Source organism: Phoenix dactylifera, chromosome 3 (assembly GCF_009389715.1).
Source record: "Phoenix dactylifera cultivar Barhee BC4 chromosome 3, palm_55x_up_171113_PBpolish2nd_filt_p, whole genome shotgun sequence".
In the NCBI taxonomy this organism is placed as follows: Eukaryota; Viridiplantae; Streptophyta; class Magnoliopsida; order Arecales; family Arecaceae; genus Phoenix; species Phoenix dactylifera.
In genome coordinates, this window is record NC_052394.1 from 2,810,079 (window position 1) to 2,826,466 (window position 16,388).

The 16,388-nt window shown below is 39.3% G+C and overlaps 2 protein-coding genes across 2 annotated transcripts; one reads left to right on the forward strand and one right to left on the reverse strand.

Moving 5' to 3' along the window:
- The first annotated feature begins 1,750 nt into the window (after nucleotides 1-1,750).
- Nucleotides 1,751-11,251, forward strand: LOC103705464. Its single transcript, XM_008789176.3, has 6 exons — nucleotides 1,751-2,630; nucleotides 4,788-4,979; nucleotides 5,088-5,327; nucleotides 7,258-7,475; nucleotides 9,896-10,150; nucleotides 10,680-11,251. Exons 1-6 carry the CDS (start codon nucleotides 2,162-2,164, stop codon nucleotides 10,977-10,979), a joined length of 1,674 nt encoding a protein of 557 aa, XP_008787398.2. The 5' UTR covers nucleotides 1,751-2,161; the 3' UTR covers nucleotides 10,980-11,251.
- A 578-nt stretch (nucleotides 11,252-11,829) lies between these two features.
- Nucleotides 11,830-15,936, reverse strand: LOC103705465. The gene is made up of 2 exons (XM_008789177.3): nucleotides 15,753-15,936; nucleotides 11,830-12,682 (listed from the first exon to the last, which is right to left on the reverse strand). Exons 1-2 carry the CDS (start codon nucleotides 15,841-15,843, stop codon nucleotides 12,006-12,008), a joined length of 768 nt encoding a protein of 255 aa, XP_008787399.1. The 5' UTR covers nucleotides 15,844-15,936; the 3' UTR covers nucleotides 11,830-12,005.
- Between the last annotated feature and the right edge of the window lie 452 nt (nucleotides 15,937-16,388).

Consider the following 16,388-nt stretch of genomic DNA (forward strand, 5'->3'; position numbering starts at 1 on the left):
ACAGATACCATGAAATGCGCAATGAACAGCTTATAATCCTTGGCTTCCGATGGTTTTCAATCTCATAGTAGACTTGAAATGCCACCGCATGTGCATCTACCAACTCCCACCATCACAGCCATTTCTTTATGTTCTTTTTATTATTATTTTTTTAAAACTTCTTTGAAAACCTTAATTCATGAAGTCAAACCTACCACCTTCCCATCAAACTCCCAGGACAAGCAGGAACAGAGGAAAAGATGCCTCCAAAGTTGCCATTAAACAAAGATCTTCATGTTCTGGCTCTTACGTCCCCATTCTTCAGCAGTTCCATCACTCGATTTATTTAGCCTTTTCTCTTCACTCGCTGCAATTCTCAAAGCCATGCAACGGCCAATTCCTTGCAACCAATCAAGCATGTGGATGGATGCTTCGCCTCATCCACATATAGAACTAGTTTGGTTCACAGAAAAAAAAAAGGGAGAAAAAAAGATCAACGAAAGAAATAAATAAATATCTTATGTTTGATTAAAATCTTCTCACTATTTTATAAAAATAAAATTTTTATATTTTATAAAAAAATCATATGAAATATAAAAAAATATAATTTTTTCTAACTAAAAACATCTTTGAACCTTTAGATGGAATAGAATAAGATATTTTTTTAAATAAAAATATAACAAATATTTTATCTAATTTTTTCTTAAAAATAGATACTAAATCAAACATAAATTATTTTGAAATATATATATATTTTTTCCGACCAATCAAACATGAAAATAAAAAATATTTTTAGTTAATATATATATATTTGGATATCATTTTTTTATTTTTTTAAAAAAATATTACAGTGGGGAAAAAATCTTCCTGCGGACCAAACCAAAAGCGAATAGAACTCTAGGCGAAGGACTTGCTCCGATTTCAAGAAAAAAAAAAAAAAAAAAAAAGAGGACTTGCTCCGTACTCTGTCCATGAAAACCACCGCAACTAACCCTCCTATCCTTCTCAAGAAGAACTCATGGTTCCTCCCTAACGGATCAAATCAGGTCCGTTCCAATCATGATCCACAAAAGAGACGGTTCACCTAACGGCGAGAGAGACTACTAGGACTCTCGCGTGGACTAGACTACCAACCAGTCCGGTGCCGCACTAGACCGGTCACTGACCCAAGACTTGCCGTTGCTTTCTTTACCCCCCCGACGGCACCCCGAATTCGGATCTCCTCCTTTCCGACCGCTCCCACCGCCCCCCAAATACGCGACGAAACGCCATTGATGTTCTTTGCGTGGCAACGTTCCAATGGGGGTAAAAGCTCTTCGATGTATGCGGTTTGTACAAAAACGAAATGATCCACGAAAAATAGTTAAGGTCCGCTTCCCTATGTGTCCCCACCTCCCAAAATTCTATTTTAATTTTCCCACCCACTTCCACAACTACCCCTCTCGCTCGGTCGCTCCCTTTTTTAGATCCTACAAGCGGCATCACATTAGTTCCCCGCCGGTTGCCTCACCCGGTGCCACGTAATCCAAACCGGCTTTTCGTACTCACAGCAGGACTACTCTAGTGTTCGGTGCCGTGCACCCGATCCGCGGACCTCCGACCGACGGCCGGCGAGTGTAGGTGGCGCCCATCCCAGCTGTCCCCATCAGCGTAACCGACATGTGCGCCGTGAAATATACCCTGACGGACGGGACGTGTAGCTGGTCCACGTCCAACGTGGACCACTCCACGCCGTCTATTTCATCCCACTTCCACTATTTCCCACCATCCAATCCCCCGTTCCGTTCCCAACCCCAAGACCTCAGAAAAGGAAGCCATCACCGAGTCCAAGAAAGGGTGAGGGATCCATTAATGGCGGTTATCGTAGTCCTCCGCTGCGAGCGTCTCCGAGTCAGCACGGAGAGGGAGGGGGGCGTGGAAAGGATAAAGGCGATAGAATCCGACACGGGACTTTAGATGCTCCTCCACCTTTTGCTTCCTGTCCCTTTTCGCCCTCTCCGTGAGATCTCGTCCATCTATTCGCTGCGCTCTTCTACCCCAGAAGACCGCATCTAGCTTCCATCTCACGCTACTGCTCGCTTCTAGTCCCGTCGTTTCACCCGATGACTACTTAAACGGCTCCATTTTGTGTAGATTATTCTTTCCTTCTTTTATCTGAAGAAATTTGGGGCCGGTGGTGGTGATGTCGCCTGTGGGCGCCGGCGGAGGCGGACGAACGATGTCGTGGCATGAGGAGCTTGCGAGCCTGGTGGAGGACGCCGGGATCCAGTACACCGCCGGCGTGGAAGCGGCGGCGGCGGCGGCGGCGCCTGCGGAGGGGGTGGTTGGGGATCCGAGAGGCAGGGTATTCGGGGAAGGGTACTACGGGGACGAGGACGGGGCGGCGCCGGTGGAGGAGAGCTTAAAGGATCAGGTGAAGGGTTTCTTGGTGGCGACGGCGGAGATGCTTCAAGAGTTGGGGCGAGGGTGCCGGGATATAGTGCAGCAGAGCCTGGAGGGGGCGGAGGACGCCTACGTCGTCAAGAAGCTCCGGGGACCGTTGGCCGCAGCGTCGAGCCGGCTCAGTTTCTTGAACGAGTACCTGCCGGAGGATCGCGATCCAATGCATGCTTGGCCGGTCGTCATCTGCGTGTTCCTTCTCGCGCTTACAGGTACTAATGCCATGATTTTTTTTGTTGTTTTTGAAAGAATTAATTCTCGGTTTCTTGATGAGATTTTGTTTGGATTTGGGCCTACTAGATGCAGTTTTTTAATGTTGAATCTTGCTTCTGTTTTAGATGTTTCGGTTAGATCCTGTGATCTAGATCCTAGGAGGTATCTTGGGAAACGTGGTAATCTTTTTTCTCGCAAAGGGGATGCGAAGAAATACATTCAGATCCAAGCTTGACTGCTTCTTGATGGGTCAGAGTAGTGAGTGGATTGGACTTGATTTGGTTGTGCTAAATTTCTCATCTTTGATTTTAGGTCCAACTTTTTGATCGGAAAATTGGACGTATTCGTAGGAGGAATGACTACATCTCTGGATATTCGTTGATGTTTATCCTGTTTTTTTTCCGGGTTTCATCGACTTTATGTGCGTATATATTTGGCATCACATTGATGCATCACGTGGCAACGTATGCTTCTGTCGTAACTATCTGCTTTGACTGCTTCCCTGCTAGTTCTGTTGTAATCTTTTCTGTTCTTCCTCGTCTCAATCCTCTGACCTTGGTTCAAAGTCATATTACCAAACCAAATTGAGTCTTGATAGCTTTATCCTCTGTTTTTGCTACTCCCATGCTTTCATTGATGTGCTAATTTTCGCATACTGAAAGTTTGTCGGATATATAATACTCAACTACCATAGAGTTACACCTATGGTAATTGTCGTTATACCAAGTGTTAAAATAAAAAATGTATAATTTTTTTCTCATTTTTCCAGTAGCCGTTGATGGCTCTTCTGATAATGCAAGACTTAAGAAAGTTGCTACTTTTCATCTGCCCAGTCAAATTCTATCAAAATCAGTTATTTGGATCTTCACCCTCGTGTACGAGAATAAATGTAGCTGAAATTATCTCTTTTATTTTGCCATCACTTTTTATTTTGTTCTCATATTCAAAATTTATACTTTAAGAGGGCTTTTTTTTTAAAACTATATGGGCACAGGCAAATGCATGGTTCAAAAATATTTTAAAATTTATATATCAACAATTCAAATAGATTTGAAGAGAGAAATTGAAAAGAGATAATATTGGTTAGTATAAATATTGGATAGAGAGTTCGACAACTCAGTGCTATCTTTTCAACAAAGTTTAATTTCCAAAACTACCTGTACTCATTACTGTCATATAACAAAGTTTTTTTTTTAATTGAAAACTAATCAGGTTCCTTCTTAAGGGCAAATATGACCGATCCAAAAGCCCTCTAATGCCCTTTTCAATATAATACTGATCTTTGTTTTCGCTGAAATTCCTGTAACTTGTAAATTTTAATCTTTTAGCACATGTCTGCACCCTTACATGCACCATCTTATACCCTTAATAATGACAAACACGAATAACAAACATCAAGAAAATTAACAAACATCAAGAAAATCTCGTTTTGGACATCGTTCAGCTATATATTGTAACTGCAAACGGATGAAGTCACAGAATAAATCATACTGTTGTCTTGTGGTAATCGTACATATATTTGTCTCTCCCATTGCTTAAGGAAATGTCCACCTACAGCCTAGACTGCCTAGGTGGGCATAGGCAACTCTCGATCTCAATGCTTGGGGCTTAATAGCCAAGCCAGCCTCTGTGCGTGGGCCAATCGCCTAGCATTATACCTAAGCAATCATCTATATTTAGGCAGCTTATGGGGGTCAAGTTTGGAATATATATGAGGATGGGTCAGGATAACTGATTGTGTAGTCATTTCTTTATGCTAGTGCTTAAATGCCATAGTTGTTTTACAAGGATGCTTACCCACACAAGAGGAGAAATATCAAAAGGACCTTTGACCGTGAAAAGACTGCTAAGAATTCAAGACTTGCTTGAAAAGGAAATACAACCCAGGAAACTCTTGCACATGATTAACATGTGTCCTATCCTTCAAAAAGCTGCCTTGTAGCGATCTTCATCCATGCATCACCAGTTTTGGTTTACATATCCTAGGCAATTCATGCACAGAATTTGTGATTTTAAGAATAATTCTTATATCTGTAATTGCTTAATACTATAAATTACAGAAAGCCATGCATACCTAAAAGAATTTAATCAGATAGTTTTGCTCCTATATCTGATATGTCATCTTGTTTCCTCATTTGATGAGAAAATATGTGCAGCATTGAATGTAAATAGCGGAAATGTAACTTCGGTGCAACAACCAAAGCAACTGTACATAGGCCCCCCAAATGCAAGTCGAATCCAACTTCCAGATGGAAGACACATGGCATATCAGGAACAAGGAGTTCAAGCTGAAAGAGCTAGAATTTCTTTGATAGCTCCTCATTCCTTTCTTTCATCTCGAATGGCAGGTAAAATTTCTTAATGCTTACACTTCTATGTCATCAGATGAATCAGCAAGTTCATTGCTGTGTATCAATATATGCAATATATATTTACTTGCTATTCTTTGTTTACAGGACTGCCTGGCCTTAAAACATCACTCCTAGAGGAGTTTGGAGTTCGATTGGTTACATATGACCTCCCAGGTTTTGGTGAAAGTGATCCTCACCCGAGCAGAAATCTTAATTCATCAGCCCTGGATATGCTTCATTTAGCAAATGCTCTGGGAGTTACAGACAAGTTCTGGGTGATGGGCTACTCAGCTGGAAGCATGCACACGTGGGCAGCTGTTCGCTATATTCCTGACAGACTCGCAGGTACTTCTATCATTGCAAAATTCTTGCATGAGTTTTTCTTCACGAGCCCTAGTGGCATCAAAGAATTCGCGTCGCTTGGTCTAACTTGTTATAGATAAATTTAAGGCTCCGTATAGTAACTAGGATTTTAGACCCCCCCACCCCCCACCCCACCCCACCCCACCCCACCAAAAAAAAGAAACTCCCAAGAGAAGGGCAAAAAAGAAATTACCTATATGATCTTACCTCATAGAATGCTAGACGATTATAGTGTAATCTCTCAGAATAACACTTCTTGTTGTACCTATTCCTTCAGAAGAAAATTTCTGCAATTTAAGTGGATAATACAGCATTCCAACCAGTTCCCATTTCACCCAGTTATTATCAGTCTTTTGTTATATGGTGTAACAAAATGCAAGACACTGACATTCAGATCTGTCAACTTTGCAAATTATGTTATGCTGATTGATTGGGCTAGAGAATTTGTGAACAACTTGGTGATATGGAAGAAAAATATGGAGTGTTAAGATTGATTGGTCAGAATAAAAGAGAGGCTTTGTATTTTAGTTCGTATTTTGCGGAGTTGAGTTGTGAATCAGAATCAAGGGATAAAGTTCCCCGAACAATTTGTTAATTATAGTGGATACTGGAGAAATAGAATTTATGCAGAGAGTAAAGTTGGGTCACAGATTTGCGAGCTATGGATCATTTGATACAGTTGGAATTTAAACTAAACAAACTGTAGGACAGCTACAAGAGCAGCTTTACAATGTGGAGAGTAAGCATATATAGGGCAGAGGATCTTGTATGCACATGCATAGTAGAGGAATATCCAATGAACAATCATGCTTTTCCTTCATCATGGATCAACCTCTTGGTGGCTCTGACATAAGTGTCTGGAATTGGATGCATATGATGGACATGGTTAAGGAAAGAAGGAAAAGGGGACACGTTGTTGCCAGGCAGCATGTGGTACATGGAAAAGGGGAAAACCTGAGATGATTCTTTTTCATTTTCCGGTGGCATCGAGACTCTAAAAGTCCAATATAGTACATGAGGGTACTTGGCCACAAGCAAAAAAGTGCAGTTTCGTAGGTTTCTCCAATTTAAATGTTACATAGATGGTTTCTCTCGAATTCTAGAAAGCCATAGAGGCTTGTTTCTTGAAGTAATGAAGTGCTAAAATGTGTTGAATCTATCTGGCTTCTTCCTTCCATAGAACTTATCTACAATCCTGTCTGTATCTTAGTATTATGTTGCCCAGAATGTTATTCAATCATTTTAAGGGCATGTTTGGCTACTCCTACAGGATTGGGCTTAAAATGCTGTTGGATTTGTGGATTGGACCATCCCTTTAAGCATAGCCCTATATCAATCAAACTCCACTCAGCCCAAATACTGTGGGAAGAAAAAAAGGACATCTATAGATCTTCTTTTTCTTCCTAAAGCCCAAAAGCTAGAATCTGGGCTGGATTTGGATAGACTCTCTTAGAAATTACAAGCTAGATGGGCTAACAGGTCTGATTCCCTCAGGATTTTCAGTCCAATCCTGTAGGAATATCCAAGCCGGCCCTAAATATTTTGATGGGATGTGTGTTCCTTTCATAGCATTGTTGTTCCCAGAATGTTATGCAGTCATTTTAAATATTCTGATGGTATGTATGTGTTTGTGTATGTATGTATCTATGTGTTTGTGTGTGTATGTGTATATGTATGTGTTGGAAGTCCAAATAAATCTCTTCTGAGTGAAGTTTATATTATTGCATTTTGGACATTGTAACTGCTATATACTAGGATGGGCACACTTTCTTTGTGGCTTCAAAAGATCCAAGTACCATTATTAAACAGGAAATTAAGGAAGGCTCTAAATGACAAGATGGCTGATGTTTTATTTTGTCTTCTGTACTTTGATTTTAGTTCCTCATTTGTTTTAGAGGTTTCACTGTTTCAGGTGTAGCTATGTTTGCTCCAATAGTTAATCCATATGATTCCAGCATGACCAAGGAAGAGAAACGTAAATCCTGGGAAAAGTGGACAATGAAGAGGAAATTGATGTATGTTTTAGCTCGGAGATTTCCTTCTCTTCTTCCATATTTTTATCGCCGAAGCTTTCTATCAGGAAAACAAGGGAAGCTTGAACAGTGGTTATCATTGTCATTGGGGAAGAAGGTATGTCCAGATTTAGCTTTTGCCTTGCTTGAAGTCGAAAATGTTTCATCTTTGTCAAAATGGTCAAATCATTTATTGGAACTTTCTCAGCTTAAGTGCATTCTAATTGTGAATATGATGCTATGGCATCCATAACATTTTGAATTTGTCAAATATCAAGTGCTCATATGTATGGGTCCTTCTGTTTGTAGGTTAGCTGGTTTCAAAGGCTTAGTCATAAGATGCAAATATCTCAATCTGAATTATGGCTCATATTCTTTTGACTATATCACCTTCATATGGCAACATAATGTTTATCATGTTATGGCGTAATTTTTTTTTTGTATATCACATCAATATGACTATGCAATATACATTAGTTTCATCTATGATTGTTGCTGGTGGCTTGACGACCATGAAACCTCAGCTAGTCCCAAGCTTGTTGACCTATCAATTAATTATATCATATTTCTGGAATGGTGTAGTAAATGAAAGATGATCCCTAGTTAAATCAGCAGATGCCTGTTGGTTTATTTAATGTCAAAGGTAATAACTGTATTTGAGAAAACTGGGTATGCTAGTATGGTGCCACTACGAAACATGATTTTAGATGAGAAAGTTATGCCTTGTTGCAATTTGTTTTTACTGTGATGCCACTGTCTATTGTTTCTATTAAGGGTCTTGTGCTTTTTGATCGTCGGATGATTTCCATTTATAGAGTGCACAAATATTGGCAGTTTGCACATTTTGAACATGAAATCTTAGTTTTTAGCCAAAAAAAACATGAAATCTTAGAGTTCCGTCTCTTTATGTCGCAATCACATAGCTGATCACTTTCTTTGCGAGGTGCTTCTAAGTTTACACGTTATAGTTTTGTTGCAAGCCGACATTAGTTTCTTCTGTTTATTTCAAATTTCTGAAATTTGTAACTGTGAACAATGGTGCTGTTCTTCATGTTTCACTTGTTGTGAAGCTTTTCTTGCTTCAACATTGATCGGAACTCCTGATCTTGATAAGTAACATGAGACAATTTAGTTTTGTTAAATTATAAATTGCTGCTAATATATATCACAAGAGCCTCAACTATCCTGCTGGCTGCTGGGAGTATACTGCCTGAAACTCGTGTTAAAAATTGTCTTAAAAAGGAAAATAAAAGCCTGCAGTTTTTAACAAACTACAATAGCACAACCAACTCAAATGCTCATACTTCCATGCGAAAGTAGCTGCTGATATGTTGTGTGCACTGATTGTTTTTGGGCTTGTGTTTTAGCAAGTTATTTTTACTATTTAACTCTGGTTAATGTTCAAAAGATTCTGGCATGTATTAATAGTTAGACTTTGTGTAAACCTCACTTTCTCATGTTTTGGTTTTTTTTCTTTTTTTGGTATATGATGGCATCTAATTACTATGAATTTGTAATAATCCCTTCAAAAAACTACAGTTTAGAACCCCATACTGTAAACTTTTGATGGTTGCATGGCCATTAGCTTTTTGCCTTCAATCCCTTCAAAAAATTGGGTTGTTAGTTTTCATAAACTATAACATAGTTTTTCTGGAGCTAATGTAAGAGAAATTTGCATATAACACACTAAAAGGATTATATAAAATTCCATCAGTTTTAAATGTTTAATTTAGTTACCAGAACAAGTGTTTGTACGACTGCCAGAGTACAAACTTTGGAGGAACTTAATGTTGAAACTGGAACATATATAGTTCCAAATTTTCTGATATCGGCCTTCCATTCTTTCTGTAAATAATATACAAGACAGGTTGATATTGTTAAATATGAGATAAGGCTAAACTTGTGTCTGTTGAAGGTAGTTAAATCAAATCAAATGGGTAATAGAGATATCTTGGAGAAATCATGTTAATCATGTTTATTAAACTTTACATAAATTTATAGCCATCAGCGACTTCATACATATCACTCCACTTTTGTTTCTTCCATGTTCATTTTCTAAGAATAACTAGAATCCAATCATTAAATTCTACCTGTTCAATGGGAAAAATCTCAACAATTGAATTGTTTCCTCAGTTCCTCAGCAAGTTAAACTAAAAATCATTGTATTTTCTCAGAAAAATCAGCTGACAATGATCACCATTTTATTGAATTTCAACCAATTTTTCTTCTTGTTCTTAACTCTGCTACCATTAGATTGTTAAAAGTGCACTACGACCATTATTTTGGGGGAAAGGTTCTTTAAGCAAAGTTTGTTAAATTTGTGCTTTAATAATAAAAATGATCTAGTCATAGTTTGTAATTGCATTACTTCAGACATCAGTGTTCAAAAGGCATTCAATTTTAGGTACATGCAAAAGATCCACATCTACCCTTCTGAAAATTGACATCTTGTAGATAAGGGCATTTCTTCCGACATTAGTTGGTTAATTTCCACCTAAAAGGTGTTGCAGTTTCTGACTGCACATATTATGCTTCCAGGATAAATCTTTATTGGAAGAACCAAATTTTAGTGAATTCTGGGAGAAGGATGTTGCAGAATCAGTTCGCCAGGGACACTCTAAGCCATTTGTGGAGGAAGCTGTGCTGCAAGTATCAGATTGGGGTTTCAACCTGGCTGATGTTCAGGTGCAGAAGCCACATCAGGGTCAAGGCCTTCTTCAATGGCTCAAGTCCATATACAGTCCAGCTGAACGCCAGTGGACAGGCTTTCTTGGTCCAATACACATTTGGCAGGTTTACATTTGTTTTCCTCCTGGTGTAACTATATTTGCATTTGGGTCTGCTTTCAACTATTTGGCAAAATACTGCAGATGTCTGATGCAGATTTGATCCTTACCTTAGAAAGATTCCCTCCCTCTATCGTGCAATTGCAAGAATTTGTACAAATAATCTTGATCTTGGCTTGTTTGTGAACTTCGATAATCTACTGCAGAGGCTAGAGGATTTTATGATTCTGGAATTTGAATAGCTGTTCATATACCAATTTTTTTTAATTGGGCATTTCTAAAATTCTGGAAATTGCTCCGGTGATAATTGGGCATTTCTAAAATTCTAGTTCTCATTGAATTGAATCCTGAAGAATCATATTTTTTTCCCAGGAAGTTTTCTCTCAAAATTGTGGTTGCAGCTGACAACTAATAGATAATTTGACCTCATTGTTAAGCCTGTTTTTTTTTTATATCATAACTGTCATACTTGGATGCCTTTTTTTTGAAATTTTTTTACCTTGTTATTTGCATTCTAAATGTTTAATTTTGGGCAGGGTATGGATGATTGGGTGATGCCACCGTCGATGACTGAATTTGTACGTCGAGTAGTTCCAGGAGCCACCGTGCATAGACTGCTAGGCGAAGGTCATTTCTCCTATTTCTGTTTCTGTGATGAGTGCCATAGACACATATTTTCTACCCTTTTTGGCATTCCTCAAGGTCCTCTGGGCATTCCTCAAGGTCCTCTCGGCATTGCTCAAGGTCCTCTCGGCAGCCTTTTGGAGGAGGATCAGCCATCACCTGAAGAAATCTGTGAAGAAACTGCATGGCATAACTGTACTGAACAAGAATGAAGGAAAATCTTTTTTCTTGATAGTTAAATTCAAACTTTTGGGTGGGAAATTTGTAGATACATAGTATATTTCTTTTCAATCTAATTTTTAGAGCGAAATAGCCTTCTATTTCTGATTGGTGACTGAAATGAGATATGGCTTTTGGTTGCTGCCTGAGGTTAGATTAGAAAATTTTCAATTATTGTTCTGTAACAATACCTTGGAAAATTTTGTAATCACTGAGTTGCCATATCAAGGTATGGAGAAGCTATCAAGGCCTTGCTTTGTTGCAACATGTCTTGCTTTTATGACCCTATAATGGTGTATGGTCGAAGGGGATATGGTGTTTGCTAGTTGAAGCTGCTCTACCATATTCCGGAGAGCAGGTGAGTAGAACTGGGCCTCTCCGGTTCAACCCCATAAAGAAGAAGGGGCCGCCTCTCTTGGGTGGGTTGCCCTTTATTAAATCTCATCCCAGGGCCTGGAGGTTCATCACTCTCGGTCTTTGCACCCGTACCATCGTATTCTCCTTTGACCTCCGGTAAAGTTTGGATGTGTAATTAGGTCATATACGTGTTAAATTCTCAAGGGCCTTCCTTTTTTCCCTTGGCTTCCTCATGCAGCGCTTCTAAATTTATGTTAAAGAGTTGGGCTTTGATCGTTTGCCGACTCTCAATTATCTTTCAAAGTTGCAAATCTTTACACAATTACACAATTATGGGTTGGGGATCCCTGTGACTTCAAGCTCTACAGGCTCATAGTCTTGATTCAAATCAAGTTGAACCATCAAGCATAAAACAACTGCAGTTTTGCAGAGTATTATCATTGTTATTCACCAAGTTGCGCCAGAGTGTGACCCTGCAGCATTAACTTACTGAAAAGAAGAATCAAGTATTAAAGCATATATAGTTTAATATAGGCATCAGGCACAATTTGCAGGGTGTGAAGTTCTCAAAAGTATCAACACTAGCAGCAACTTTTATCCGCAAACATATTTTAATGTACTAGAGAGAGGATGATGACAAGCAAAACAATCAAGGTCCTTCATCACAGGTTCTTGAAAGCAGATTCATGAGATGGTTTCTGAGGTGTCAGCCTTGCAAGTAGAGCTTTGTTGTGGCAATGCTCGGCATCGATGAAATAAAAGTTACCATCAGCCTTAAATGTCACAAATGGTCTATTGGTCTCTGGTGGCCTCACATCGGCAAACTTGATTGTCCTTGGGATAGGTGTGGCCAACCAGGACATCATTTCAGCCTCGAAGCTATCTGAACCAGGGTGCCATCTGAGCTTGTGAATATATGGGCTGACAAACCAATGCAGGGCTGCTGTAGTGGAAGCACTAAGGAAAATCACAGTAGATGCTACCGCTCCCTTGAGGATTACGTTCAGCTCAGGCGAAGTCATGAATGTTATGACAGGGCCAAGAGATACTGAGAGGCAACAGGTGGAGAGGGATAAAAGCTTCACTTTCTTTATGGTTGATGAGATGGGTCCTTGATAGACGACTCCAGTTCCTTTACCATCTTTCTCCATTTCACTACTTTTAGGTCCGATGCTAATTTTGCTGTCACCTACGTCAGATCTTGCTGCTGCAGCTTGAGAAGCCCATCGTTTCTGAGAAGATGTTTGCACGACCGATCCAAGGCTGTCAACTTTAATTGGAGACGAGGGATTGAAATTAGAGTAATGCTTCCATATTCCATACCTCGAAGCCTGAAAATCTGTTTGATAAAGAAAGTAAGCAAGATATGCGTCCGGCAGCAACATAAACTTGCAAACATGAAATGAAGCATAATATAAGCTACAAATAATGCTTCTTTGAAACTGATCATACAATAGGTTGCTAGTGACATGCCTGATAACTAAATTAGATCCATGGCAGTGCAGATGTTAAGACAGTTCCTCAGCATGTCCATAAATATTCCCCAATGGCAAACGGTTGTGCATGTGGATCATAAGCATTTGCAGAAAACATGGTAAAAATGACATATCAAACATGCCTTGTGAAAGATAATCCATCCATTCAGAAAAGTGACACTAACAAGTCAGGCGATTAACTGTATCAATCCATCATTCATTTTCGAGTCAGGCGATTCAGTGTATACATCACTCATCACTGACTATCACGGCCCACCAGAAAATGCTAATGCTAACAAACAATCAACAGTTGCGTAGTACCATATCAGCTTTATTGTGGTACCTTAAAAAACAATATCATGCAAAATCAGAATGAATAAAGAAAATCATGGGAAAAAAAAACAGAACCTTGCAACAAAGAGAGAAGAATCTTCCAGCAGACAAACCTACCTAGTCAAGGACAGAGACCCAAAAAATCACCATCATTTGGATCAGCCTCTAAGCAAATGCTAGACATTGTATGGTTTGATACGCAATTCTATTTTGTGCACTTTAAGTCCTTGATCCTCTAAATTTCATGTGATAGCTCTTAAACCCCTTATTTGCAGTACCTTGTGCTTACTCAAGGAGCACATTCATGACCAATACTGCTCATTAATAACGAGCATGCAATCAAAAGTTCTAGTTTATCTTGTGGGGAGTGCAAATTTCAGCTTCCAAATCCTAAGAAGACGATATAGAGTAGAAAAGGAATGATTAAAATATATAAAAAAACAGAACAGAACAAATTTACCCTCCTATATTTATAATATAAGGTGTGATGTCTCAAACCATTTGCAGCAAAATAATAATAATAATAATAATAATAATCCAAACATCATTCATGTCATTACCTGTTCAATGTTTTCACAGCTACTGTCTAAATGTAGAGTTTGGGCATCCACTGCTTCTCTTCCCGATATACAAATATTCAGGAAGTCAACTATCATTTTGCAAACATTAACACAACTCAACTAAACCTTAATGCCAAAGTAGCTGGGGACTGCAGACATCATACTTAAACTCTTTACAACTTGACAGTAAATGTAGTACGTTTATTGCCTCTTGTCAACCAATTTATTCTCAATCTTTATCTCCATCCACATAGATTCCTTTATTTCAACATTTCCCTGTAGTGCTTCTAAAATTAATTCCTAGAAAAAAATTCTAAACCATGTGCTATGGCTCGAATCCATAGTCAATCCTATTTCTGATAGGAGCAGTTGACAATTGAATCCAATCTTTCCCATTATGTTACTATCCTCCTCTAAAATTAATTTCCATCACTTTAGATCTTCTTTTACGAGTTCCAGTTTATGAGACAAATTATTATTTTCTCTATCCAACTAACACTCTTAGATCAGAAATTCACAACTTGGATGGACAAATGATTGTTTTTAATCTGAGACTTTAAGTCACAAGACCTTAGTTCTAATGAGGTTCAAATATGACCTGTGGCACAGTTAGTGAGCCCTTCTATAGTTCTATTTCTGCATGAGGACAAGGACTCTCAAACATAGAATAGCAAAAACAGCTAATTTCTATCATCATCTGATCTACCTTGAAGAGTATCATGGAGGAGGTCTATAGCTGGAAATACCACACATACTTCTATCCATAGCACTCCGTTTCTTGTTTCATAAGTAAATCAAAGAGTTGGTCCCCATGGTTCAATCTACATCTAACTTGACATATTGCAAGCACTGGCACCTTTTCAAGAACAGTCATGTGTCAAGACATGAAATTGGCATTATCATGTCATGATTCTTCCCAGTTCACATGTCTACTTCTAATAGTATCTCGTATAATCCATAAATATCGCATCAACCGTCATCATACCCCTTTAAATTCTTGTGCACCTAAAATAACAATTACCATGTAGAGGAAAAAATTCAGAGGTAAGATGGATCACTTGAAAAGCTTTTTGTCTTCCATAATAGGGAAAGTAGAAAAGAAAAGGAGATTGTCTTAGAGCTTAGAATTCTGACAAAAATATAGAACCTAACATTTGAAACTATTAGAAAATGGAACAAAGAGCCAAAGAAGATCTTTAGCTTTTCAGACCCCTTTTCTTTGAGAATGCAAAAGAGATATGCAAGAAACTTGCATATCCTGAAGGAAGAAGAGAACTATAGAGGATTGTCACCCCTGAACCTGAAATACATGTTTCAGAGAAAAAACAATACGAAATGTCGATTCATGGGAAGGTGCAATGGAAATTCATCACACATGCATAGCCATGCATGTCTTTTGATGAATTCTACATGGTATAGCCTAACAACGATGGTAATCATTTCCAGCAAAAGCATTACAAGGCAAACCAAACCGATATTGGCTAAGACAAATACTAATATGTGAATGTAGACGTTGGTTCAGATTTAAGACTGTAGTTTAGAGGTTAATAAAATAATATTTCTTGAACTTCCAGAAACGCCAAGAAAGTCACCTAACCCATCAGCATCAGCATTGGGTGATTCCCTTGTTTGCTCCAAGCACAAGATTTTGTTGCATACTTGGTTCCATCGTGTTCTACGAGCAAAATGGAGTGCTGAAATCCTTTCCATGTAACTTCTAAAGGAGAATTCACCAGGAAAAGTGGCAAGAGATTTATAAATCTCATGTCACCCCCTCTATGACACATTAAAGGACCATGAAGATCGCTCGATGAACTAATGGACTGACATCAAAAACTTAAGTTTCTAGGGTTTATGATTCCTTCAAAGATCTAAGATCTAATGATAGATTCTCCTGATCAATTACTTCGAAGTGCTCTCAACCAGATATTTCTACGACAATTTGCTAGAGAAAAAGGGAAAACTCTTGAAAATAGCTTCCTCAAACGCCACAATTCAAATCAAACCCTAAAAAAAGAAACGACAGGGAAGAGAGATCGACCTGGTCGGAAGCTTCTCATCGCCGGTGGCTGCGCCGCCGCCGGGCGAAGCAGAAGTAGACGATAGAGAGAGGCGGGCCGTCTCGTTGCCATTCCCGTCTCGTCTAGTCTCCGCTCTGGTCTCAGCTGGAGCCGCTCGAGCTCGGCTATACCATGCTTGCGCTCGCTGGCTTAGAAAGCGGTTTAGGGTTCCGGTTCGAGTCGCACAAATCGCCTGACCCACCCACGTGGAGCACCGTTTCGGAGCCTGGGATGAACTCCACGTGGTTGATGGAGATAATCCAATGGCCATAACTAATCCAAAAGTACGCCGAAGCAATTCGACTCCAGGTTAAGTCGGCACGTGAAGTACTCGGACTAGTGTCATTATTTTTTGGGAGACACGTGCGTTTATTATGTAACTCTGTTTAGGGGGTTCCACGGCGGTTACACGACCGTCCGTAATGGAATTTTGCACAAATTCTTTTTTTTTCTTTTCTCAAATTCCCGATCAGATCTAATTCGATCGCAACCGTCCATCACGCCTGCCAGAGGCCCAGCCCTCTTCCCGTTCTTCCTCGTTTACCCAATCCCTACGTCGATGATCTTTAAGCAGTGCTGAAATAAATTTGTCATGTCTCTAGGCTTGCTACATTCAA